Source organism: Ascaphus truei, chromosome 4, assembly GCF_040206685.1.
Source record: "Ascaphus truei isolate aAscTru1 chromosome 4, aAscTru1.hap1, whole genome shotgun sequence".
In the NCBI taxonomy this organism is placed as follows: domain Eukaryota; kingdom Metazoa; phylum Chordata; class Amphibia; order Anura; family Ascaphidae; genus Ascaphus; species Ascaphus truei.
In genome coordinates this window covers 231,441,154-231,467,564 of record NC_134486.1, presented here as the reverse complement: position 1 = coordinate 231,467,564, position 26,411 = coordinate 231,441,154, and the positions used below count along the sequence as shown (strand labels likewise).

General features: G+C 41.1%; 1 protein-coding gene across 5 annotated transcripts in view; it reads right to left on the bottom strand.

Annotated features, from left to right (window-relative positions):
- ZDHHC14 (zDHHC palmitoyltransferase 14) overlaps positions 1-26,411 on the bottom strand; it is a 164,973-nt gene that overhangs the window by 11,786 nt on the left and 126,776 nt on the right. For all 5 annotated transcript variants that reach the window (XM_075596987.1, XM_075596983.1, XM_075596985.1 and 2 more), the window contains 6 exons: positions 25,653-25,811; positions 22,564-22,701; positions 13,977-14,025; positions 11,901-12,003; positions 10,926-11,035; positions 10,218-10,320 (listed from right to left, as the gene is read on the bottom strand). In XM_075596987.1, the coding sequence (XP_075453102.1) occupies positions 10,218-10,320; positions 10,926-11,035; positions 11,901-12,003; positions 13,977-14,025; positions 22,564-22,701; positions 25,653-25,811 (662 nt within the window). The remainder of the gene's footprint in view (positions 1-10,217; positions 10,321-10,925; positions 11,036-11,900; positions 12,004-13,976; positions 14,026-22,563; positions 22,702-25,652; positions 25,812-26,411) is intronic.

Below are 26,411 nucleotides of genomic sequence, written 5' to 3'. Positions count from 1 at the left end.
CAATAGGGGTTATATTAACCAATTCCATGTATTTTGAAACAAAATGATGTATGAATTAGACAATGTGTATTTAAGAGTAGTAGGTATGTGCAAAAGTGAAACCCTGGTTTCATCAGCTAAATTAAAGGGGATAATTAGAATCAGGTGATTACATAATTAGGTAGATCTTCAGGTGTGAGTTTGGGAGGCCCCACCCTGTATAAATTTCAGAATCTTTGTGAGCTTGTGAGCAGGTGTTTGGAAACACGTCATGTCACACTCAAAAGAAATCTGAGGACTTCAGAAAAGTAGTTATTGATGCTGATCAGTCTGGAAAGGGTTACAAAACCATTTCTAAGAATTTGGGGCTCCACCAATCCACTATCAGAGATTGTCTACAAATGAAAAGTTCAAGACCACAATCACTACACCGGAGCGGTCGTCCTACCAAAATCATTCCAAGAACAAACCGGCAAATCATCCAGAAAGTCACAAAGAACCCCAGAGTAACATCCAAGGATCTGCAGGCCACTCTCGCCTTGGCTAATGCAAGTGTTCATGACTCAGTCTTTTTCTGATTGAACAAGAATTGCATTCATAGAAGGATAGCCAGGAGGAAACCACTTCTCTCTAAAAAGAACATTACTGCCCGTCCGAAGTTCACCAAAGAGCACATAGATAATCCATAACACTTCTGGAATAATGTTCTTTGGACAGATAAGACAAAGGTAGAACTTTTAGGTCTCAACGAGAAACATTGTTTGGCGAAAACCAAACACTGTTCGAACAGAAGAACCTCATCCCAAATGTTAAGCATGGTGGTGGAAGTTTGATGGTTTGAGGCGATTTTGCTGTATCAAGACCTGGATGGCTTGCCATCATTGACAACCATGAATTCTGCATTGTATCAGAAGATTCTAGAGGAGAATGTCAGGGCATCCATCGGTGAGCTGAAGCAAAAGTGGGCCATGCAGTAAGACAATGATCCTAAACATACAAGCAGATCTACAAAAGAATGGCGGCAGAAGAAGAAATTCCACATTTTAGAATGGGCTAACCAAAGTCCGGACCTAAACCCCATCAAAATGTTATGGCAGGACCTGAAACGAGCTGTCCATGCAAGGAAGCCCTCAAATGTCACCGAGTTGATGCAGTTCTGTAAATTTCTAGAAGGAGGCATCTGCCCAAATTCCTGGAAACCGATGTGAGACTGACCAGCAGTTACAGAAACGCTTAGTTGAAGTCATTGCTGCTCAATGGGATGCCACCAGATACTGAATCTAAAGGTTCACATACTTTTTCACACATGGGTAATGAATGTTGAATCATTTGTGGCCCACCAACAGGGGGGGTCTCCTGGGGTTGGCGTCCCGGGCCCTGTGAGTCAGGGGGGCTCCCTGAGTGGCCGTGCACGTTAATATTAAAAAACAAACAAAAAAACCCCCAGTGTGGCTGCACCCGGTGCCGGGTCTCTCCAGCGTGAGCAGCACCGCCACAGCTACCGCCCCCCCCCCCCCCCCCCCGCAGCCACCGGGCCTGAGCTGAGACCATCCCCAAGGTAAGTCTGATTTTCATATGTATTGTGGGTGTAGAGGTATTTTATATATGTATTTGGGGGGGGGGGGGGTGGTTGGGGTATTTTTTTTATGTATTGGGGGGGTATTTTTATATGTATGGGGGGGTATTTTTATGTGTTTTGGGAGAACGTGGGGGTATTTTTTATATGTATTGGGGAGGGTCTCATATTTTATCATTATGTCCAGTATTTTTGGACACGCCACCTGGCAACCCAGGCCGCCGCCGCCCCCCCCCCCCCCAGACATCCTGCAGCCACCGGCCTAACACCCCCCCTCCCCAAAGCAACAGCACCCGCCGGTAGAAGCCTCCGACACCCTCCCCAGTAGTAGCCACAGCGCCCCCCCCAGTAGCAGCCACCGCACCCCACCCTCCCCAGTAGCAGCCACTACCACCAGCCCCCCCGCAGCCACTGCCCCACCCCGCAGCCTGACCTAAGCCCATCCACAAGGTAAGTCTGATTTTTATTTGTATTGGGTGTGTATTTTTTTTATATGTATTGTTGGATTGTTGGATTGTTGGGGGGAGGTTTTGGTGTATTTTTATATGTATTGGGGGGTTAAATAAAAGTTGCGCGCTAAAAAAATGTTTTTCCGTGGTAAGTGCGCCACGCGTGCAACTAGCTGGCCAGGAATTGCCAGGGCAACCTGAGCGCCTGAAGTCACGTTGCTCGGTTGCACCCTGGATGAGGCCTGAAACTCGCACACTCCCAGTTCTATTCATACCATACTGCATAAAAGATTGAGGAGACTTGACGGGTTGAAGAACTGGGAGAGAGAGAGTTTACACAGTTCTTTTTTCCTCCATAAAAACATTCTGATTTACACTGTGTCCCATTCTCTCTCCTTCAGTCTGAGAAGGGTGACTGAACACTTCAGCTGATCCCAGGGAATCTCATTTCCAGAATCCTCCACCATGGTCCAATTTTTATTTATTCTATGCAAAAGTGTAATTATATTGTTTGTCTCAGAATAGGAGTATAAGAGAGGACAAAATAATGGATAAATTAGGACAGCAGCGGTTGCAGAGGCCACACACTCTTCCCCAAGGCATTTAAATGAATTGCTGGGGGACCGCGCGAGGTCTGTGTCAAGGTAAGTGAGTTACAGTCGGCTTTGGCGACGCAGCATCAAATGGCACCATGGGGTCACGTGACTTCACACGACCCAGCAGCGTCATTTGACGCTTCACACTAGGTAAAGGGGGGGCGAGCAGGCAGGGGAGCGCAAGGCAAAAAGTTTGCGCACCCCTGATTTAGAACACCACACAGGGTTTTAAATACTCCCCTCGTTTTTTATTCACATTATCTTTATAACCTTAAGGCCGTTAATTTGGGGATTGAGCCACTCACTTGTGTTTGTTTAATATATAAATCACTTCAATCACAAGGTTAAGCACCACACAAATAGCGCCTATGTTTTAACATAGACTAGCCATACCAGAATCAAAATGCAAGAAGGAAAGATGGACGACAGAAAAAGGACCCACAGAGGAGGAGATGGATGAAAAATTGAAGTGGGTGATAGATGAAATTGGGAGAGACGGTAAAGAATAAAATATGAAACATAATGGAAAAGATGAGAACACAAAACTACTCTGCTACTGATACTGCGTGTGTGCGTGTATATATGCGTGCGTGTGCGCGTGTAAGGTTTTTCTGCTTGAGTGTTTTGCCAAAGGCATATATAATATATTACTGTACTTTGATCATAACTTACAATATAAAAAGTTGGATGACTTGGTCAACAACTCTGATATTCAAACACCTGTAAATATAATTAACGGACAAAACTAGTCCTCATAATAACCAAGCAATTATAGCTGGAAAAGCATCTGTCCGTTTCAGTTTTGAGCTAACGATCTGTCAGCAAAAGGGATTCACTGGAGCCATCTTCTGATATGGCTTGCTGAGCAATATGGAAATAAATTACCCTTTCCATCTGGACACTGACAAGCGGACAAATTATGCCGACAGGACTACATATTTGAAAGGTGCAGTACCGCTTAACATTCCAATACACAACTATGTGACACACCGGTTTAACTGGAGTAAAGCGAGAGACACACACGCACACGCACCCTTTTAAAGTAAGGAAAAAATTAAAAGTGGCAGGGGATTGCACCGCTACTAGTATTCTAAAAATCTGCAATACACACAAATTGATGTTGCATGTTCACCACTTATTCATTTACCAATACAACTGAAGAATGCAAACACATGCAAGATAACAGGATCCAGAAACACAGCAGACATCTTCCAGTTTGAGACCTAATGGCTTGCAGGGTTCTTACACAATCTCCTCAGTAAAAGGCAAATACCACGAGACTCACAGAAACTCCACAGCGGGGCAGTCAGTAGTGAGAAAATGCAAAATGTATTTAAGTAATAATCCCTTAAGAATAGGGCATTACTGGCAAATAATGCCCTGGCTGGAAGAGTTGAAGGCACGAGGCGAAGTCGAGGGACTTTAACCCAGCCAGGGCATTATTGGTCAGTAATGCCCTGTTCTGAGGGGATTTTTTACTATTATAGGCTAAATGTAGGCTTATTTTTATTTTTTTACATTTTTCATAAAAAAGATACATTGATTTATCAGCATGATTGTCTACATTCTTATGCTTTAACTGTAAGTTTATTAAAAGTAAATTGTACACACACACACCAACCCCCCCTATATACACAAACACTCTGCAGTCCCCCCTACACACTGTGCAGCCCAGCTCCTCTACACCCACAAAACACACTGCAGCCCCCCTCTACACCCACAAAACACACTGCAGACACACACTAACAAAACAGACTGCTGCCCCCTCTACATCCATAAAACACACACCAGCAGCCCCCCTCTACACCCACAAAACACACTGCAGACACACACTAACGAAACAGACTGCTGCCCCCTCTACATCCATAAAACACACACCAGCAGCCCCCCTCTACACCCACTGCATCCCCCATGTAAACCCCCCCACACACACAAAACACTCTGCACCCTCCTCCACCCACAAAACACTGCAGCCACCCCCCTGCACCTCCAAAACACACACACTGCAGAGACACAAATCAACAAAACAGACTGCCACCTCTACATCCACAAAAAACACCAGCAGCCCCCCTCTACACCCACTGCAGCCCCCTGTAAACACACACAGTGCAGACACACCAACAAAACACTCTGCACCCTACTCCACCCACAAAACACACACTGCAGCCCCCCTCTACAAGAAAAAAACACACAGCAGAAACTCACCAACAAGACTCTGCTGCCCCCTCTACACCCACAAAACACAAACCAACAGAAGACATACACTAATAAAACACTCTGCTGCACCCTTTACACCCACAAAACACACTCAGCAGACACACAAACCTTTCCCTTCACTCTCCTGTGCGGAGCTCTCTGCAGGGAGGGTGGGGTAAGAGTCAGTGCCTTGCTGGTGTGTTCTGTCCAATCACCTCCCTTGTCCAAGTGCGAATTTCACTCTTTGAGAATGAGAACTGAAAGCTGATTGGCTTAAACACTTGGCAAGCTGCCAAAAATTCCGGGCCATTACTGATTGGATAATGACGAACTAGGGGAAGGGCTGGGGAGGGGGAAGGGAAGGAATAACCCTCGCAGATGCTAGATTAATAATACTGAGGTGCTACAATCAGGGGTAGATATGAACTAATACTGGTAGAGAAAAAGAACCCCAACGGAGAGCACTCAACAGTGCACAATATGTAGTGGAGGAGGTTGTCTATGAAGTGGTAAGTATAGTGAGTGATCTAAAAACCATTTATTAGAGTCTTGACTCAATTAAAATATAACAAACGCTAAGTACCAGGGTGATTGATACTGATAAAGGCCAAAAAAGCAGCGAAAGTAAAAAACACCAGACCTCAGGTGTAAAGTGTGGGCTGTACTCCTGATATGTGCGGGGTAAAGCCAGATGATATAGACAACCACAGATGTCTGTGTATGTTAGGAGTAAATCCCAGGTTCAGTCGCCTGTACCAGTAATAGTCTAGCTAATAGGTAGTGGTGGGTGGTGTCAAATATACCAAATCATGGTATATACAGGTAAGTAAACCAGGTAAGTACACACAAGGGTAAGCTTGCACAGGGACAATACTTGATCACCAAATATTAAGGCAATCCGAATAAGCAGGGCACTGCAGCAGTCTCAGGGTGGTGCTGCTAAATCAAGGCACCTTGTGTGTATAGAAAAAACACTCACAGTGACGTCATTACGTCAAGGGGGCGGGACCAACGCTCGTGATCGGAGCGCGTCCTGACCCAGAGCAACTCCCTTACAGAGAGTTTCATATAAGCATTAGCTTGCTACCAGTTTGTAAGGGCAGTAACCGTGCTGACTTTTGATACACCAAGCATTAGCAGAAGCGTGTATGGCGACACAGTTTGGTCACGGTTCCTGTCTTTTTATGCTACCAGTACCTCATGCTGTTTTTATATGTTCCTAAGTGTTAGTAGACACTACTTGTGATCTACAATTTTTCTACCCACTGTTTTTGAAGTGAAACTTCTTTAGTGGCACCTCTGATGGGATAAAACTGGATAGATGGGGGGGCGAAATGTGAAACGGAAGTGACGTCACGTAATGGACGCCGCTCCGCTCACACGCCCCCCCCTGTCACATATGGCGGCGGCGATAGCCGCCGGCGCCGCTCCTAATCGCCGCCGCACCCCTCACCCTCCCACACACCTGTGGTCTGTGTCCTGCCCCCTCTCTCCTGACTCCCCCCACCCCCGACGGAGCTGCGGACCCGGGGGGCTCAGTCTGAGTCTTCTGAGCAGAAGTAAATAACCAAATGATTAGATTACAGGACAAATGTAATAAAAACACATACAAAAACCCCCATAAATAAACCATCTCCCAAAGTCTGTAGTCAAAATAGTAATGTCAGCAGTCAACTGTGGGGGTACCCTATAAGACAATACTCCGGTACCATGTGACAGGAAAAGCACCTAAGATGATACTACAGGTAGCTAGAACCTCACAGCAGTCCCTAAGGTCCAGGAGGGGTTAAATAGTAACCTCTCATGAAACATGGGTTGTCTGCCCAGCCGGCAAAGTGGAGGAAAAAATTAACCTCAAAACAGGGTTTATAAATGAATAACACAAAATATAAACATAGTAAGCCCTGGTGGAAAATGGTGGAGTAGTGCAGTAGCAAAAGGATGTACGTGGCAGAAAATCCTACTCAAGTGATAGTATCAAATATTTGTGGTACAGTTAGGTCCGGAAATAATTGGACACTGATACAAGTTTTGTTATTTCGGCTGTGTACCAAAATAAATTCAAGTTACAGTTAAATAATGAATATGGGCTTAAAGTGCCGTCTATCATTTTCAAGGGACCAAAAGTAATTGGACAATTGACTCAAAAGCTGTTTCATGGACAGGTGTGGGCTACTCCTTCGTTATGTCATCATCAATTAAGCAGGTCAAAGGTCTGGAGTTGATTCCAGGTGTGGCATTCGCATTTGGAAGCTGTTGCTGTGAACCCACAACAGGCGGTCAAAGGAGCTCTGAATGCAAATAAAACAGGGCATCCTTAGGCTGCAAAAAAAAAAAAAATCCTTCAGAGAGATAGCAGGAACATTAGGAGTTTGGTACATTGAAAAAAAAAAAAAAAAGTAACGCCCTGGTGAGCTCTGCAACACAAAAAGGCCTGGACGTCCACGGACGACAACAGTGGTGGATGATCGTAGGATCCTTTCCATGGTAAAGAAAAACGCCTTCACAACATCCAGCCAAGTGAAGAACACTATCCAGGAGGTAGGCATATCATATTGTTCAAGTCTACCATAAAGAGAAGACTTCATGAGAGCAAATACAGAGGGTTCACCACAAGGTGCAAACCATTCATAAGCCTCAAGAATAGAAAGCCCAGATTAGACTTTGCCAAACAATATCTAAAAAAGCCAGCCCAGTTCTGGAACAGCATTCTTTGGACAGATAAAACTAAGATCAACCTGTACCAGAATGATGGGAAGAAAAAAGTATGGAGAAGGCGTGGAACGGCTCATGATCCGAAGCATACCACATCCTCTGTAAAACACAGTGGAGGCAGTGTGATGGCATGGGCATGCATGGCTTACAATGGCACTGGGTCACTAGTGTTTATTGATGATGTGATAGAAGATAGAAGCAGCCGGATGAATTCTGAAGTGTATAGGGATATATTGTCTGCTCAGATTCAGCCAAATCCAGCGAAGTTTACAGATGGACAAAGACCCAAAACATACTGCAAAAGCAACCCAGGAGTTTTTTTTAAGGCAAAGAAGTGGAATATTCTGCAATGGCCGAGTCAATCACTTGATCTCAACCTGATCGAGCATGCATTTCACTTGCTGAAGACAAAACTTAATGCAGAAAGACACACGAACAAACAACAACTGAAGACAGCTGCAGTAAAGGCCTGGCAAAGCATCACAAAGGAGGAAACCCAGCGTTTGGTGATGTCCATGTGTTCCAGACTTCAAGCAGTCATTGCCTGCAAAGGATTCTCGACAAAGTATTAAAAATGAACATTTTATGATTGTGTTAATTTGTCCAATCAGTTCAAACAGTCTATATATGAAAATGGTTGCAATTCCTAAACTTTTCATATGATATTTTTGTTTAACCCCTTGAATTTAAGCTGAAAGTCTGCACTTCTATTGCATCTCGGTTGTTTCATTTAAAATCCATTGTGGTGGTGTACAGAGCCAAAATTATGAAAATTGTGTCGGTGTCCAATTATTTCCGGACCTAGCTGTATGATATATTCTACTGCGGAGAAGGAATAAATCCTACTCACAGGTAATATCAAATACGGATGGAGAGTAGTAAATGCTGCTGTGTAAAGGATAGCCTAAAAAGAGCTACAAAATAGCAGAAGCGGATGAGAACCTTTCAATATAGTGTCCCATTAATGATAGTCGCCTCTTAAAAATACATGTTTCTTCATGTAGACTAAACAGCGTTAGCCCAGATTGCCGCTCTCTCCCTCACTGAAAGAACATTGATAGGTGCCGTAATCGGAATACATGGGGCTATCTGATGGACGCTGTAAAGTGTTAATAATGCCAGTAGTCTGTACCCACGAGTGAGCGGTGAAACCACAGACTACCGCATATGAAGATGAACCTTCTGATTCTTCATAGTCATCCGAGGGGCATTTAGCAAGGATGTTTCACATAAAGATCCCTGGTATAGCCACGGCTCCACCATTCCACAGATATTCTGGAACACAGCTGACTGCTGATACGGAGTACGGTCAAAAGAAACACCCTAGAGCAGCAATCTGGGCCAACGCTCTTTAGTCTACAGCCCAGATTGTCATTCTTCTGTCATTCATCTATGCCTATTTACTCCAGGGAGCACCACCCATATGATTAAGTTTGAGGTGTGGTTGTGTTACTATCTTGGTTGTAGTGCTGCTTTCAGCTCTTTTTTCTCACAATCTCATTAGGCCACGTCCATACTGTAGGCGCGCTCACACTATGCCGCCCCAGCGTCAGCAGGAGCTTTTGCCTGGCCTAGCCGGCGAGACAGTGAGCGAGGCGGGTGGGAGGCGGGAGGCGGTACTCCATGGCGCCGACGTCGAGTCAGTGCACCTATGTGGCGCTGACGTCAAGGTCACGGCGCCGGAGGGCATTCAACTCACCTCGTCTTCTCATTGGCTGCTGTGGCATCACGTGAGCGGACTCAGCGCTCAAACTAAAATCTGAATGTCGGCTGAAAGTCAGCACGCTTCCGCACACCTGCGGAAGCGTGCGCGAGCCCCTGCTAAAGCCACTCTCATTGCGGCTGGAGGGGCTCACTGCCAAGCGTGAGCGCGGCTCAGTGCATAAGCGCTGACCATGCCCGCAGCCTTAGTCTCTGTGAGCAGCCCCGTTTTCAGATTATACTTTCTTCCTGTTTCAAATGATTTGCACATTGGACGTTGTCAGTCCCCATGAGGGTTTCTAGGAAAGGCACAAGAGCAGTCACTCATGTCCTTGATTATGCTATTCTGCAGGGTTCCAGGAGTTGATGACTGCAATGTATTTCAGGTAGCCAAAAAAATTTGAACCAGAGAGGACCGTTTCTTCCATTCAGCAGCAGAGGGGAGATGTCAAGGCCATGAGATTGCTGTAACTGTTACCACATGACCCTGGAGCAAATGGTATGTGGCAGAATTTTCCTCTATTGATTTAAGCACGGGACATTTTAACCGTTCCAGTGTTGAAATGTCTAATATGACAAGGTTTTTTTTTTTTTTTTTTTTAAACAAAACTTTTTTTTACTACATTATACGTTAAAACCTTTAAAAGAATGGATAAATTAATTTTCCAATTGGTTGAATTTAAGGTACTGATTATTTTTAAAGCAAAAGTTTTATTGAGATTTATTTAATCCATAAACGTATTAAATCCCTCAGCCAGGATATTAAGAGATTACTTAAATAAGGCACTCGAGGGGTAGGGCCACTGAGGACATCAAACAGGTTACACTGCCATGGGTGAGGTCCCTGCTAAGCAATCATTTAAAAAAATCATCTTCTGTGACAAAGTTCAAAAGAAATAAATAGAACAGGATGTTAGTGTAAAGTGAATCCTTATATTAGTTATGTTTGTCTGCATGCAGTTAGTACGTAAAGTTGCGAGTCACATATTAGGAAACAGTGCTTACCATATTGCTCTGAGACTGAGTAGACCCATACATAGTCAGTCCATTTGCTGGTGCGACTGACTGTGGCATATCTGCTTGTATATGTCCTCTTCTGTCTATTAAACTTAAGAATCAGAGGACAAACATTTTAAATCGTCAGTATTTTTGCTTTTGAAATGCAATACATTTGTGTTTCGTTTCCCCCCCCCACTATTTGGCACAATATTTTATGTACTATATGTATTATTTTTGCCAACAGTGGACACTTACACACACACACACTTTATTTAATGAAAGGTTAAATTGTATGGTTTATGAAAACTGTAGTGGATAATAGCAAGGTGGAGTACTGGACTATACAGCAAGACGTAGTCACTATCCATCATGCCACTTCTAAACTATTACTGTTATGCTGCATGTAATTGAAAAGGCAATCAGCAATGGTAGACTATTTACTAAGTAGTGTCACAAAATGAGAATGTGATGAAAGGGATCCCGTAATTCTATTTATTTCAAAGTGTGTGCTTAAGGCCTGTACTAGTGTGTCTGGGGGCAACGGGAGCAACAGATGCAAAGCACTGTCCAATGTTAATTTCATTTTTTCAGGTACAAAGGGCATTCTGGAATTCTCCTTGGCCTGGTACCACTACTCTTATGAATTGCCCTGCAGGCCACTCTGGCAGCAAGTGTGTTAATACAGGTATCAAATTGAGCTTCCAGGAGCCTTGCCTTGGATTAATTGGTCCACAAAGAGCAGTACAGCAGTTAGTGACGATATTGCCATAGCTGTATGGGTTATAGTTCTCTTTGCCTCTTTTACTTGACCAGGACCCTTTAATCTAAAAAGACAAAAAATAAAAATAAACAGATTAAACTGCTGACTGAAGACGAGCCCAAAGTAAGAAGCACTGCACAGAACAATATGTGGTATAGATATCACAGCTGTCATTTTACCCGTTGACGTTAGATCATGGATAACGTGATAATGACCATGACCATGACTTGACAAGCATTATGGCTCATAATGGTGACGCATCAAAATACCGCGTTATGGATTTCCCGTGTTGACAAACATAATAATGGCTGCTTCATTCATAACTCCGATAATGATTTCAATAACTGACCATGAACATTACCTACGGCCAGTGGAAGAATTCTCAGAGCAAGGTCTTACACTTATATACAAACATCCCTTCAATTTCTTGGGCACAGATGCACCTGTTATTACATTTGCAAGCTTGTCTAGTAATCTAGTGATTTGCTTTTGATGTGCAAAGTCCCAAGTACGAAATTCCAGCTGGAACAAATTATTTTATTAAAAAATGATCTTAAGGGGTCCTCATCAAAAGATGTACCTTCAACTCTCTACATGCAATTTACTTTACACCAGGAATTATCACATTCTGGTCTGTGAACCCTGAAGACTTTGGTTGTTGTCCCAGAAACCACTGCAATGTCTTCCATGCAGCGCTCTGCAGACCTTTTCTATCCCTGTCAGCAGGTCAGTGCTGAAGGTTGATTTCCGAAATGTTCCTTTTAGATAGGTCCATTCATTTTGATCAATATACATCTTGTATCTATTAACATATTGATTATACGAGTATGAATTCTTGTCCTCCACACAAACACTTACAGTAAGTGGTCCATTAGTACAGTACCTCACACAAACATTTAAAAGGTTACACTATTAAAAGATAGACTTACATCTTCATTTGTCGTTTGATTGGAGCTGATCAAGTACGTATGAAAACCTGAAAGACCAACAATTGACCAGACAGAAAAAAAACACACCACAGCTTCCAGAACAGTGAGATTAAGGTCAAGGAAGAATCTGTTAAAACATTTTGTCTCTGTATAGCTGTATTTACCTTTATTTCAATACGGGGGCTAAAAACAAGCAAAAATGGCTTCCACTTCTGGATTTTAATCCCCAATTATTTAATGCATAGAATGGGAGTGCCACGGCAAATTAAAACACAAAAGGCAAAGACCTTAATGCAATGATACTACGGGGCAGGAAAATACTAGAAACACAAATGAAAAGGCAGCAATTTGACAAAGAATTTACATTTATTTTAATAACAGGATTGAAAACTGGGAGTACTCCCAAGCAGAACCTTGCTATTTTCAACTCTGTGGACTCCTGACTCGCAACATAACTATAGTTTTCAGTGGAGGTGCCCTTCCATTTAGTTTTTTTTAAAAGTTGGTTCCTGCATTTATCCAATAAGAAGCCACATCATCATCTATCGCCGGTGCTGAAAAGAGAACATTTCAGCTCTGGAGAACCTACTGTTCCAATCCAGTTAAAAAAACAAACAAACAAACAAACAATTTCCATAACAAGAAAGAGCCGCCAGGATTGCAGCTTGAACCATGTTTGAGATAGATTACACTACCTGTAAAACTGTCTCAGAGGAATGGCATTTGGCTTAACATCCTACATTTCAAGAAGCTGAAGGTTGATGGTGTCTCTTGCAGACTCACTACTTAAATGCTAGAAATCATAGGACAGAGTTCTTCCAATTTGCAGCACATGAGCCAAACCCTGCTTACGAGCGGCCTTGGAGTGATCTTTGAACCGTCTTTTGCTCACTTGATTGCAGTTGCTCAGGTAGCTTTAGTGTAATGTTTACAACTGAAACACACTTTTAATGTAAGAAAGTATATATGGTATGGATGTTATAAATACTCATTAAACGTAGACGTAATCATTTTTACACCTTAAAATCTAACAAATTACATTAGCATACTCTTTTGGCCGACTCATTTTTTCTGATCTGACCCTTTTGAAATTTGAAGAGCACTACAATAGTGTAATGCAATTTGATACATTTAACATTGGAATTTGTGTCTCTAATCACTTACATTTCAAAATTAAGGCGCAAGACAAAAATACCTAGTTAATATTTTTGTACACCATTTAATACTGTCTATCTTGCATTGATGGGATCCGCTTCGAGTTACAGTATAATTGACTGCATATCAATGTACATGCAGTGTAGTAGAATTCACCAATATGTATTCACCAAGTCAAATCTGAAAGGGAATTCCCTATTGACACTCCATACTATGCCTAAAGGATATAGTTATTAAAATGGGACTTTTAGAGGAGATTAAAAAAAAAAAAAAGTTAATTGAATCATCTATACTTTTTAAAGCAAAAGTAACAGTAGTAAAGAGCACAGACTCTGAATTGACACCTGGGGGCTTATTCATTAACTTCAATATGGCTTTGTGCGTTAACGCCACACTGGCACTACTGAAGCTTACTGAATACACCTGATGGTCTGCTATGAGTAAGATGAGCAATGAATGACATCCAGTCAATATAAAATGGAATATGCCCTTGAAATGTAGGAAGATAAAAGGTGCATGATTGAGGAATGAATAACAGTTGCTTCTGCATCCCTTTAGTGCACATCTTACTTTATACTAACTTGCGCCATATACAATAAGTCAAAGGTAGCAGTTCTGTTAAAAAAAAAAAAAAAAAAAAATGAGGCATTACAGTACTTAAAAAAAAATATATTTGTTGTTCAGAAAAAGGTCAAGACAGAATTGGCTAAGGAACTAGGAGATGGGGCATACAGGAGATTCAGCACAGCTTGTGTGATAAACTAGTGTACACGGGTACATGTGTGTACCGGGAGTCAAGAACGGGAAAACAAAGCCAATTCACTGCACCTAAACATGCTTCGTTAAAGAAAGTTCTAGCCCTTCATATAAAGAGTTTGTAATGTCATTCAAATTCAGACGAAAACAGCTGTCAAAGGATATCTTGCAGGACTGTCCTTTATGGCATTGAGAAATCCTGTTTGCTGTGAGCCTGCAAAAGCATAAAACAGGACATTAAAAAGTGAACATGTGGAACACTTATTACAACAAAATAAAACTTTAAACACTTCGGTTGTAATGAGGAACATGGTTCATAATGTATCTCCTTAAATAAGTGAACTGATTCTATGCATTACTCCAGTACAATGCAATGAATCTACATTAGCCCTAATTCTAGTTAGAAACAGTATTAAACATGTCATTTGCGTGTGGATACGCTGTTCACCGACAATTAACCCTTTGAGTGCTGAATAGGTTTGAACCTCTGAGTGGTAAGGAAATGTAAGTGTCTGATGCGAGCAATGTTCAAACCCCAACTAGTAGATGGTTCTCACATATTACAGAAATAACCCAAATACCGTACAAAAAAACCTCACAAATCCTTGATTTAATGTCACTTTCAAAATCTATATCATTATTTCCCCCAACCTAAAAGCCACCTGAGCATGCAAGCATATTAATTTAAAAGAAATGCTTATGAAGTGTTCGAAGCACTGGAAACAGTGACAAACATTACAAATAATGAACACGCTTTCCTGAATTCAGTTTGGAGATCGTAAACACCACTAAAATAAGAGCCAAAGTTCTAAACATTTTTATGACCTTCACATGGTCATCCTATTATAGGTCTGTGGGGGAGGGGGGAGAAATACATCCAAGACGTTATGGAGACAAACACCCAAGATTAAGAGAGGGACAATTTGAAGTCCAGGTGAGGATAACGCTCCATACTACCCACGAGACACCGCCCAATGTTAGTGCCACTACCGACAAATAGTGCCACTACCGACAAATGCTGCCACAGAGATTTAGAAGCCACAGGAAAAACAGATCACGAAAATTCAATAAAGTCTAAAAAAAAAAAATAATAATAATATTTTGGCTATCATAATAGCTTTTTTCAATGATATGACAGTCCACTGTCAGCACCACATTGGTCTTTTAGTCAGGACATAGCATGTTATGCACAAAACAGCATGGAACCGGAAGGGCTCCGGCTACACCATATTCATTATTTGTTGTACTCTAAAAAGTGGGCATCATTTTCTGGAAAGTGATTTAGTACCATACTAGCAGACATAGCTGTCGTGTTATATTGTTTCAACAAATAACAAAACCACACTAACAGAACCGCATCAAATGTACGATTCAATGGCAATAATAGTGCTGCATAATATCACAACATATCCAGATAGAACAGAGAACATTTAAGCCTGTTACATCTGTATATGGAAACCCAAAGTATGATTACTTTATTTAACATATGTTGTAATAGTTTTAATACCATTGATTACAACCTAAACTATTTCGTATACAGTGAAAACTGTAGAATCCTAACAACGGAGTTAAGGCTACAGAAATATAGGGAACAAAATCTCAAATGAAAACGATGACTATAAGCCAGGGTAATAAACCATTGTTGAAAGTGAAATGATCAAATATAGTGGCAAATACTTATAAAATTAAGTGATCTAAAGGGTAAAAAATATGGTATTCACTACTACACCGAAATGAGCCGTCCTAGTTCTTAGGTAAGATTTTTGTCTAGTGGGGAGCACAGAATCACACCAAAAATTAGAGAGGCCATGTGGTATAGTTCTAATTAGATCATTAAAGCGCAATGTGCAATAGCAGAGGATGTCCGCTCAGGACACCAAGGCTGACAAAGCTGTAGCAAAAGGCGTTGAGCTGGTGACCGGTATGCCGAGAGAGGAGAGTGCTACCTGATGAACCATCTCGAGACCGTGAGTCAAGCACCGAGGCACAGAGTGAGAGCATCTGGTCTGGACACCGCATCAGTGAGATCGATCGGAGGGGCTGTGCTGGCTGCGGTCGGAGTGCACTATCCAATTGTTTTAATAAGCCTTAAAGACTTTATAAAATTGGAGTGTTCACTTTTTAGTCTTGGATATATTTTATATAAAATAAAAAAACCATTAACACTATTGTGTGTAATCTTCTAACCCCGGGAGGATTGGAGTTCTGTGCCACACACATCTGACATCTGAGTTGAAATGGGTGGATAAATAGGAGCCACTTTTGGAAGGATCCCTGGAGTTAACCTATTGAGCTTATCACTGCCTGATATTCTTTGGGTTCATGCGAGTTTTGGCATGATAAGATTACAAGAGAAGCGCATCTTCATTTAGTTTGGCTATATTGTTTTCTTTGTCTTTTATAGTTTTGGTGAAATCTGCACTCCCCCCTACACAAAGATCTCTAGAGAACTAATGGGTCACCTTTCCTCTATGGCTGAACAGGCAAAATAGTTTGCTGTAGTCTTCTTTAGAATGCAATTTAATTGCAGGATATCAATTTTGAAAAATAGTACTAGAATGTATAGCCCTGAGGTATTGTATGCTGTGCTAACAGAAAGCTGTAAACAGTGCAGTTCCACTCACCAAATACTTTTCCTTGAGCATTGTTAAAGATGCATTCAGCAACATTGGTTGCTGTGAAAGTACCAATCATGTAACACTTTCTCTACTATTTCAGCTGTTCACTTTGGCAAATGTTGACATATCACAGCAAATGCAATACACACGCCTATTATTGGAGGCTAGATCGTAACAAAGGCCTGTATTTTCGACAATTATACTGCAACAGTTCAAGTAAAAGCCACACTACAAAATCTGAAAAATACATTACGTGTAAATGTTTTTTGTATCCCTGAGCCACACTTATGTGAAATTTGTTCCTGAAATATGTGAAACCTAATCTCTGCTTTTACAATTTTTCAGGATGTCATGTCGAGCTGTAATAATAAAAACAGGCACTTTAGATCAGCACAATTCTACTTCTCGGGACACCATCGTAGTATGCTATTTGGATTGTAAAGGTGATGGAAATAAGACTGGGCGAATAGAAGTTGTGACTACTGTATTCTAGTTTAACTACAGGGAATCGGTCCCTTTTTGAAAGCATTTAAAATGAGAAGTACTGTAGCTCCTGCTAGATTTCAACATAGAAATTTGTGGTTGGAATAGCTTTTCACAAACACTTATGCTTTGTACGAAAATAAATTATTTCACTATAGGCTGAAGTATACCTGAAGACACAATCATCCCTAGACTACTTATGCAAAAACAGTTGATTCCTAAACATGCGTATTAGGAATAATCCCAGTAGGATCAAAAAGTTTATTTTATGTTTTCTAGGAAGTACAAAGGACAAAAAAATTAAAAAAGAAGGCTGTATAATTCTAGGAGCAATTTCATTGTGGTTTCCCTTAATTCTATATGGAAATACAATTTCTAAAGCTTGAAAGCCAAGCCATGAAAAGCAAAATGAAAGATCTTGGGAATACACCTGGCTTTTGTTGGTGGCTTGTTGGAGCAATTCTAGTGTTATGATTAAGGGCGGAATCAAACATATATATTATTACTCCATGATTTGTGTAAGATTTCACATTGAAGTATGTGAAAAGGATAAATAACGAAACAGGAATTAGTTTTACTTTTTTTGTGGACTGGCAAAGCAGAATGCTATTAAATTGTAGACAAAGCAAGTGTAAGTCACACCTAAGCTAAATGCATGCTTATTATTATTTTTCTAATGCACCAGATTTCAGCAATAAGCAGATTTCTATGAGGGCTGGAGTGAGAACCATGTATTCATGAACATTCTAGGTATACAGTTCAGAGAAAAGGCGTTGCATCTTCTAATACAAACTGAAAACATGCACACGAAAAAAATGCATCGCTGTGGTTGTGCAAACGTAAGAACATCATTAATCATCAAGTGGCTGAACTTAGTTCCTTCCGTTTGGTGCCCAAATGAAACGTATAGTAGACTTGGCAAGTGTATATCCCCGGTACTTTTTTTTTTTCTTTTTAAACTTATAACATATTAAGATCACTCATCAGGTGGAATATATATATGTTAACATTCCAAGAGACACTGTTTTTAAGTATACCTTTTGCTTCATTCATTGTAACATCGCCAGAAGAAGAGATCAGTGTATCTCGAAAGCTCGCACAAATAAAAGCATTTCGTTAGCCACAGAACGGTATCATCTATTTATTTTTTGATTATTGAAGCTCGGCTAACATGGTACTGATACCTCTACACACACATACACATATATATATATATATATATATATATAAAGGCTGTGTGCCCCGAGCACATGCGTTGTAAGTGAAACTTCTTTGCGTTTTGTCACTGAAAAGTGTTTCATTGAATGAAAATGATAAAAATCAAAATATAATTTCAGTGAAAAAGCAAAGCAGTTTAACTTAGAATGTGCGTACTCAGGACACCCCATTTTTTGTTTCTTTATATCATTACAGTTACTATATTATATAAAGCTATATACAATACGTGTTATATGTTGACATACATCGCATGTTTTCCATATTATAAAATGGAACCTTTTTACACTTTTAGCCATTTGTATTTATATATTTTTACTCACTGAGTTCCACTAAAAGTGTGCGTGCGTGCGAGAGTGAGTGGTCTTTCCATCTCTGCAGTTGATTTTTGGTCAGCTATGCGCATGCATACAGAAGGTTGGGTGAATGTACAGACTGTCTGCGCACGTGCACAGAATTTAGGTCGCGTCTGCGCATGTGCGCCATAAGATGGGTGCATCTGCACATACGCTCTGATCTACGGTAGTGTCTACGCATGCGCTGCACATTATGGACGCGTCTGCACATCTGCGCCAAATGACCGCGTCTGCGCATGTGTGGCGAACGACTTCCGCGTCTGGGCATGCGCACCGGGTGCTTTTTTGGAAAAAAAAAGCTTACAATCGTCTTTGCCTGATAATGCTCCTGACCAAATAGTTTTGTAACTGGCATAAACTCTGCTGTAAATGTCCCTTTTGAACATGTATTTTAGATTTACCCATAGGATTTAGGTCGCTGGTTCTTAATCTTTCCATGGTCTCAGAGTAGGCAGATAGATCTTCTATTTGTTTTGTGGCCCATGTAATCATATTAAAACATATTTTAAAGCAATTCAGGATTTTCAATATGTCTGAGGAGACATGAGTGCTCAGAAGTGGTATTTTAATATGCTGTACACTGTACGGTGGCGGGTATCACTTTTTTTACTCATCAAAACTTCCTGTGTGTCTGAATATAAAGTAATTTTTTTGCAAAGAAAGCATTCCCATCATGGTAACAAAAACAGATACACACAAAGCGCACCAGAGGTTACTGAACAGCTATAATTAAAGGACTTGTAAAAGGCGTGTATCCCCAAGAATTTAAAAATTAAAGAGTCAAGAACATTTCTTAGTAATAAAAAGAAGGGGGTCTACCACAGACCCCACACACACCCAAGACAAGCGGTACCAAGCCTGCTATAAAAACACCAGTGTGCACATGCACTATACAAGCACAAAACACAATACAGATACGAACATTTAAAAAGACCAGTTGGTCACACAGAAAACCACCCTGAAGGCTAAATAGTGCCAGAAAGTGGAAGCACTCTCGGGTAGAGGTCACTCTATGCGTTTGCCGATTGGCTGGGGCAGAGGCCAGGAAGCTCGCGCTGTGGTATCATCTCCGCAACTTGTGCGGTCCGGACATTTGGCGTCAGTGCGCGGTTCCAGCTCACGCTTCTCTGGTGAGTGCCCGCCTCCCCCCTTCAGCGGTCTGCCCGGCAGTAGTGCTTACACTTTCTGGCACTATTTAGCCTTCAGGGTTGTTTTCTGTGTGACCAACTGGTCTTTTTATATGATGGTATCTGTATTGTGCTTGTATAGTGCATGTGCACATTGGTGTTTTATAGCGGGCTTTGTACCGCTTGTCTTGCGTGTGTGTGTTTTGTGGTAGACCCCCTTTTTTTTATTACTAATAAATGTTCGACTCTTTAATTGTTCAATTCTTGTTGATACACGCCTTATACAAGTCCTTTAATTATAGCTGTTCAGTAACCTCCGGTGCGCTTTGTGTGTATCTGTTTTTGTTTCCGGGGTCTTCGTTTGGAGCCCCTTTGGGAGCGTTTTATTGAAGAGGCGCTTCCACACAGCCATCAACAAGGGGAGACTGACCTTATAAAACGATTTTGGACAGCTCGAGCGCGGATAGCTTTTTTCCAATCAAAGTAACACCTACAGTAGTTATACATGCCATTCAGCCATACTAATAGCTTTGAGATTTATGAACCTATATAATCTTAGCTTTAAACCTTTATCTAACAAAATTACGAAAGTTCTTCAAGATGGGAAAAACCTTTGTTTAGCAGAGCCATTCTAAAAATCTTTCCCGAAATGCGTTTACCCTTTACAAATGTTACATAAAACGGATATTTCTCCTCTAACCAAAACGTTTTTCTATCCTTTTTTGGGGTGGGGAGAGGAGAGATTAAGTAATACAGCTCAACCCCAATATAGCACGATGCGCTACAACGCGAATCCGCTGATAACGCGGTCTGAGCGTGGCTCCCGAGATTTGATTTGAAAACCTCCATTTTGCTGGTAAATCCTCGGGCCGAAATGTTAACGCGATCCGGGTTATAACGCGGTCTCATTCTGTGGCCCCCAAGGACCGCGTTATAACGGGGTTCAGCTGTACTTTGAATAGACTACAACTGCCATTTGACAAGGGAGTAATACATTTCCAATGTTAAATATTTTAATCACATGTTGCACTTGTGAAATATGCCAGACACACAGGACTGATCAAGGATTTACATCTCTGTCTGATTTTGCAGTGTAACATTTCCTTAATACTTAGCTGTGCCTCCGATGTGCTCTATTTTTAACTATATTACTCCAATCTTATGTACTTCACAAAAACACCGAAAAAACGGATAGGTTGTTAAACTTTTGTTCACCTCTGCCCATTTACAAAATCATGGATTTAATCAATTTCTTTTAGTTTTTTTCTTACCTTTGTGTATCTATTTTTTGTTTCGTGGAACCATTGAAGTATTTCGAAAAATCGAGGAACCCCTATCTGGCTGACAAATTAGGTTAATTTCACACCTCATGATCCCCCTCTACCCATGTATTTCTCTCCTCTGTCTCACTCACTCTCCCGCCTCACATATTTATCTCCCCTGCGTTTCTCTTACTCCCTCTTACTCACTGTCCTCCCGTCACTCGTCCCTACCTTCTGTCAATTACCCCAAACAATCCCCTCCCTCACAAAATACATACAAAAAAAAACAGCCCCCTAAATAAATGTAACTCCACCCCGCAATACATAATAAAAATAACTGTCCCCGCCAATAGATATTAAAAATGCCCCCACCAATACATCTTAAAAAAGTCCCCCACCGCCTCAAATTTTTTAAAAGACCCCCCCCCCCCAATACATATTTAAAAAAAAAAAAAAGGGCCGCATGGGTAAAATCATTATCATCATCATCATCATCTACCCACCCCCCTGCATGTCACATCTCCCTCAAATACCCACTCCCTGAATCTCACATCTCCTGCATATACCCACCCCCCTGCATCTCACATCTCCCTCTCCCCCCAATATGCCTACCTCAGGCGGCGGCAGCAGCGAGGACTGCACACACGCATGCACTAGCAGCAGGAACTGGAAGTGCCGCACTTCTAGAGCGCGGCTGTGAGCGGGCTCTGGGGGGGTGGGGGGGAGAAAGGGGGGAGAAAGGGGGGAGAGAGCCAGGGGAGCCAGGAAAGCTGTTGCGGGCTGGGGCGGCTAGGCAGAACCCCTGGGACTGCTCCATGGAGCCCCAGGCTTCCACAGAACCCTGGTTGACAATCACTGCACTAAAGTGAAGGATCATTTTGCGTTTCTTGATTATGTGCTTATTACTGAAATGCCGTGTGACTGTGATTCAGTAAGTTGCTTAAGCGGAAACACTGCTCAGTTGTGTAAAGTAGCACTGCTTCAGTGTCCATACAGAGCCAAGTTGTGTCTATTTAGAAGACATCTTCCTCCTGCTGAAGCGTTCACCACCTTCAGGATTAGGAAGCAGCTTGATAGCACATTAAATGGGGTAACTTTTCTCACTTGAGGGTACATATAACATTTAAAAATAATAAAGATGTATTGCTCTTGTACAAAATTACATATAGAGGATGGTACCGTGTTAGACAGTAGAACAGAAACACAAAGGTACAATACCTTTAATAGCCAATGCGATGTTAAAAATATTTGTTTACACAAATGAAGCTGAAATGAATTTTTTACAATAATTACACCCATGTATATTAAATCTAGAATTACCAGGCTGTACGGCTTATATAAATAGGGCATCATCTTTATTTGTATAAAACTAAATTCTGCCTGAAGGAACTTGTGTGGTCCGGAAAGTTCGCACTGTAACCACGAGTTCGCTATTTAAAGGCATCTCTTCTACCTTACTTTTGTTTGAACAAACCGACACAGCACAAACATATTAATGTACGCATATAATAATCAAGCTACCAAGCAAACAAAGCAGATACAGATATTTGTAAATCTGTGGTATTATGCCTGTGAAACTTGTGGAGCAGAAACTCTAAATGAGGGGGGCAAACACTGAAGATAAAACTTAAAGAAAAATTAAATTGAGCCTCAAGCAAAATGAGAAAATATGGCACCACCAGCATACTTACGAAGGATGACGTGCGTGATAACGAATGCAAAAATAAACACCGTCAGAAAGGACAGAGATAAAATGAACATGTAAAAAAATCTGTAGTTTCTTTTCCCCACGCAGTTGCCCACCCAGGGACAGTGGTGATCAAAGCGTTCTGAAATGAGAGGCAAAAGAAACAAAAATATATGGCATAGGATTAATCAAAACGATCCTTCAGATAGGTCAAATCATGAGTGAATGGCAAAGTAATAATGCTTACTGGATGCAAAGCATTTCAGTTTGATAAATTACCTCTTTCTAAACGTTTTTGCCGCTCACAAATGTTCTGTTGGAAACATCTCCTTTTTAGAGCAAAATGTGTGCACGGTGATACTTTGAATTCTTTTCCGTAAAAAAGGAAACAAATATATACATACACAATGGCTACAATAATTAACTATGACCAAAATCAAAACTGGAGCGAATGAGTGACATGACTAAGGCAGAGCCCCCGGTGGCGCAGAGTGCGCTAACCTCCTTAAATCTTTACCGTCCCGCCCTGGCTCATGCAGCGCGCCCAAACGCGGGCACGTACGCTCTCCCAAGCTTGGTGCGACAAGAGTTCGACTTCGGATCTCAGAGCAGGGTCATATGACCCTGCTCTAACCAATGGGGAGAGAGAGGCAGTGCTGAGCGGAGAGAGGTGGAGGGGGGGAGGGGGAGCGGAGAGCGATGGCATGTACTACTGCAGGCTTAACAAAAAGCATGACATGATTAATGCTGTTACAAGAGCAAGTGATTTCTCCTAATTGCAATTTCAGTACCTGTAGCTAGGGATTTGGGCTTTTAAATGTGGGACATGTTAGTCACAGTTTCTGCAAGAAGAAGCGTGAGGGAAAGATGGTGTGTGTAGGCAGCAGCCCACATTCAGTGGCAGAGGGCGTAAAGTGAGTAAAACTGGTGTGGGGGACTCAGCCTTATGATGCAAGTTATTTGTTGGTTGCAATGTAGTGATTAGCAACATATTAAAGTGATGTGCTTGTTAAGTTTACCCGCAACCTACAAGCAGAACCACAAGAATTAAAGTGCACCACTAACAAAGATCACTTGCATCCAGTCAAAAAGCAAAATTGTAAGGGGATTTAAAAAAAAAAAAAAACCAGACTGGAAAAGTAATACGCACAAAAAGATACGTCTGCATAACACAAGGAGACAAACTGAAAAAGAAAAAAAGCACACGAGTGAAAGATGGGAAAAGTTTAATATTTTGGGATAAAAAGTAAACAAAAAAAACCTCTAAACTCTAAAGTGCACCAAGACCTATCTATCTATATCTACAGTATATTAGTAGAAGATATCTTATCCTTTAAAGTGCACCCAAAATAATTAATAAGTTAACAAGGGTATGCAGTTTTTGGTCTACCAATGATGTTATGGCATTAACTATAACTATAGTATTGGTATGCAATATGATACATATTGAACACCAAAGTAGCATTAAAGCTGCAGTTCAAGCGGCCGTTTAAAAATAAATAAATAAAATAAATATATATATCCCATTCAATATGTGCATCAATACAATCTGCACACTGACAAGTGATTAACTAAGCTGGAGGTTAATCTGTTCTCCTGTAATCGATCGCTTGCTCCAGGTTATTTAATTCAGTTCTTGCACAGCATTCTGGGCAATGTAGTCCTGGAATATGATTGACTGGGCAGTTACTCGATAAAATTGGTGCACTACTAGAGAGAGGGGCGGGTCTCAAGAGCCAGAGCCTATCAGAAGGGGAATGGGGCTGTCACTTTGGAAATGCTTCCTACATTAGAAACATCTAAAAAAAAAAAAAAAAATTTTAAAATGCTACAAGTATTTTCTCATAGTACAGAACTGATTTAAAAAGAAAAACAAAAAACATGTAGGATATTGCTTGAACTGCTGCTGCTTTAAAGTAATACTAATAGTTGGCTGTCATGTTAAAGTGATAACCAAAGTCTTATGTTTCTCATTATGATAAGACATACAATAACGCGTGGTATAGATACAGCTCTTAAAAAACTAATCATTTCGGAGATATAACTGAACCCTATAGCTTATTCAATTCCACAATTCTTCAATAACAAAGCGCATTAAACCTCTTCCACGACCAACTTATTCCATAGTGCTGGGACGTGCCTTGCAGCTTAATAAAGAAAGATGCAATTACGTTATGACTGTCAAAGTCCATTTACATCCAGTTTCTAAATGTGGTAACAGAAAAGTGAATTTGTGTGTCACTTTGACGCCCGAGTTCACCATTGTGAAGTATTGTGAATTTTACAACCCTAACGTGCTCTGCTGGTTATAGCCGGGTAAAATTAAACTCAATTTTAACATGAGCCTCCAAATCGGGGAGAGAAAAAAAGATGGCTGCTGGCATCTCCACCGCTTCTGACCCGTTATTCATGTTATTCTCAAGTAACCAAGCAACCATGACATGGTATTAAAAAAAAAAAAAATCAGATTACATAGAAAGAAGCCTATAAAATATGCTTTCTTATAAAGTTAATAAACATTTAACAGGACTATATATCTGTATTCGTATAATTTCTGCAACACCAAAGTACTGGATACTCAACTATAATCTTGGGCATGTTGATGACAGAGTATCAATGTCAAATGCATATTTTCTGGGGCAATAACTACACACCATAAAATGTCATGTATAGTGCTCCATACACTGGGGGTGGGGGGGGGGGTGAGATTGTGTACTCAGAAGCACAATTGTTCCAGTGTTTCCTCGGTTAACCGCATGATTACCAAGTGATTTTTATTGTTCCTCTGAGGTTTGGTAATGTCAAAATGGCTGCTGGCTTCATTAGCAGTCACACTATATACTTTTCATGGGTGCAAAATCGGCAGTAATCATAGGTTGAGGGGAAAATGGACAGCACAATTCAGCACTCTGGGTATCGTCTGACATAGCCACTACATCTTGGGGTTTGGCACTCCAGGGGCCCTATGACATAGTAGCTACGGCAAAATATAGTTGCTAACTTTTGTAAAAGAGCAGAACGCGAAGAGGACTCCTCTGCAGAAGGAGAAGTTATGGAGTTTGAGTCATTTCAAAATATGATAGTAACACTTACCTACACAGTTATCACACAAGCTGCAATGAGAGGCACGAGGTGGGCGGAAAATTTTGCAGGTAAAACAATATTTCAATTTCACCGTCTGTCCATTGATGACCACTTCTTTCGTTCGGGGCGGAGGCCGATATCCTCCTGAAGCAGACCCATTGGCGACATCTGCAACATAGAACAGTCCATTAACAATTGATATCAAACTGTGGATATATCTTTTTAAAAATCATTTAAAGTTTTCAATTATATTCAACACAAATACAGGGGAAAAAAACACAAGGGTAAATGGAGGTACAGTATAGTCGAGGGGTGGGATGTGCAGAGAAAAGCAGGGCCTTTTTCTTGGTGGGCAGGGGAAATGCGGGTCTTTTCAATTCGTTTGGTTGAAAGAGGCCCAACTCTATGAAGTGCACACAGTTTCAGGAATATATAGGATATGGAAAAATGTTGTTCGAGAAGAGCCAATTCTGCATAAAAATGTCCAACAATGATGACGTTCAGAATAGAGAACAAAGAAGGAGCACAGCGCTCATAGAATATGTGAAAAGAGAAAGAAACACGAAATAGTGCAACAGTTTGACAAAGTGAATTGAAGGATCAATTAACCAGCGTCAAATGCACTCACACACTCAAAATTCTTTTCAGCATTAGGAACCAATGGTGGGATACAGGATGGTGGTCTGTGTACAAGCAAGGATCGGAGAGTAACTCCAGGATGTTTCAGATATGAAAAAGATAAAGTGTCAACACAGCATAATTCTTTAA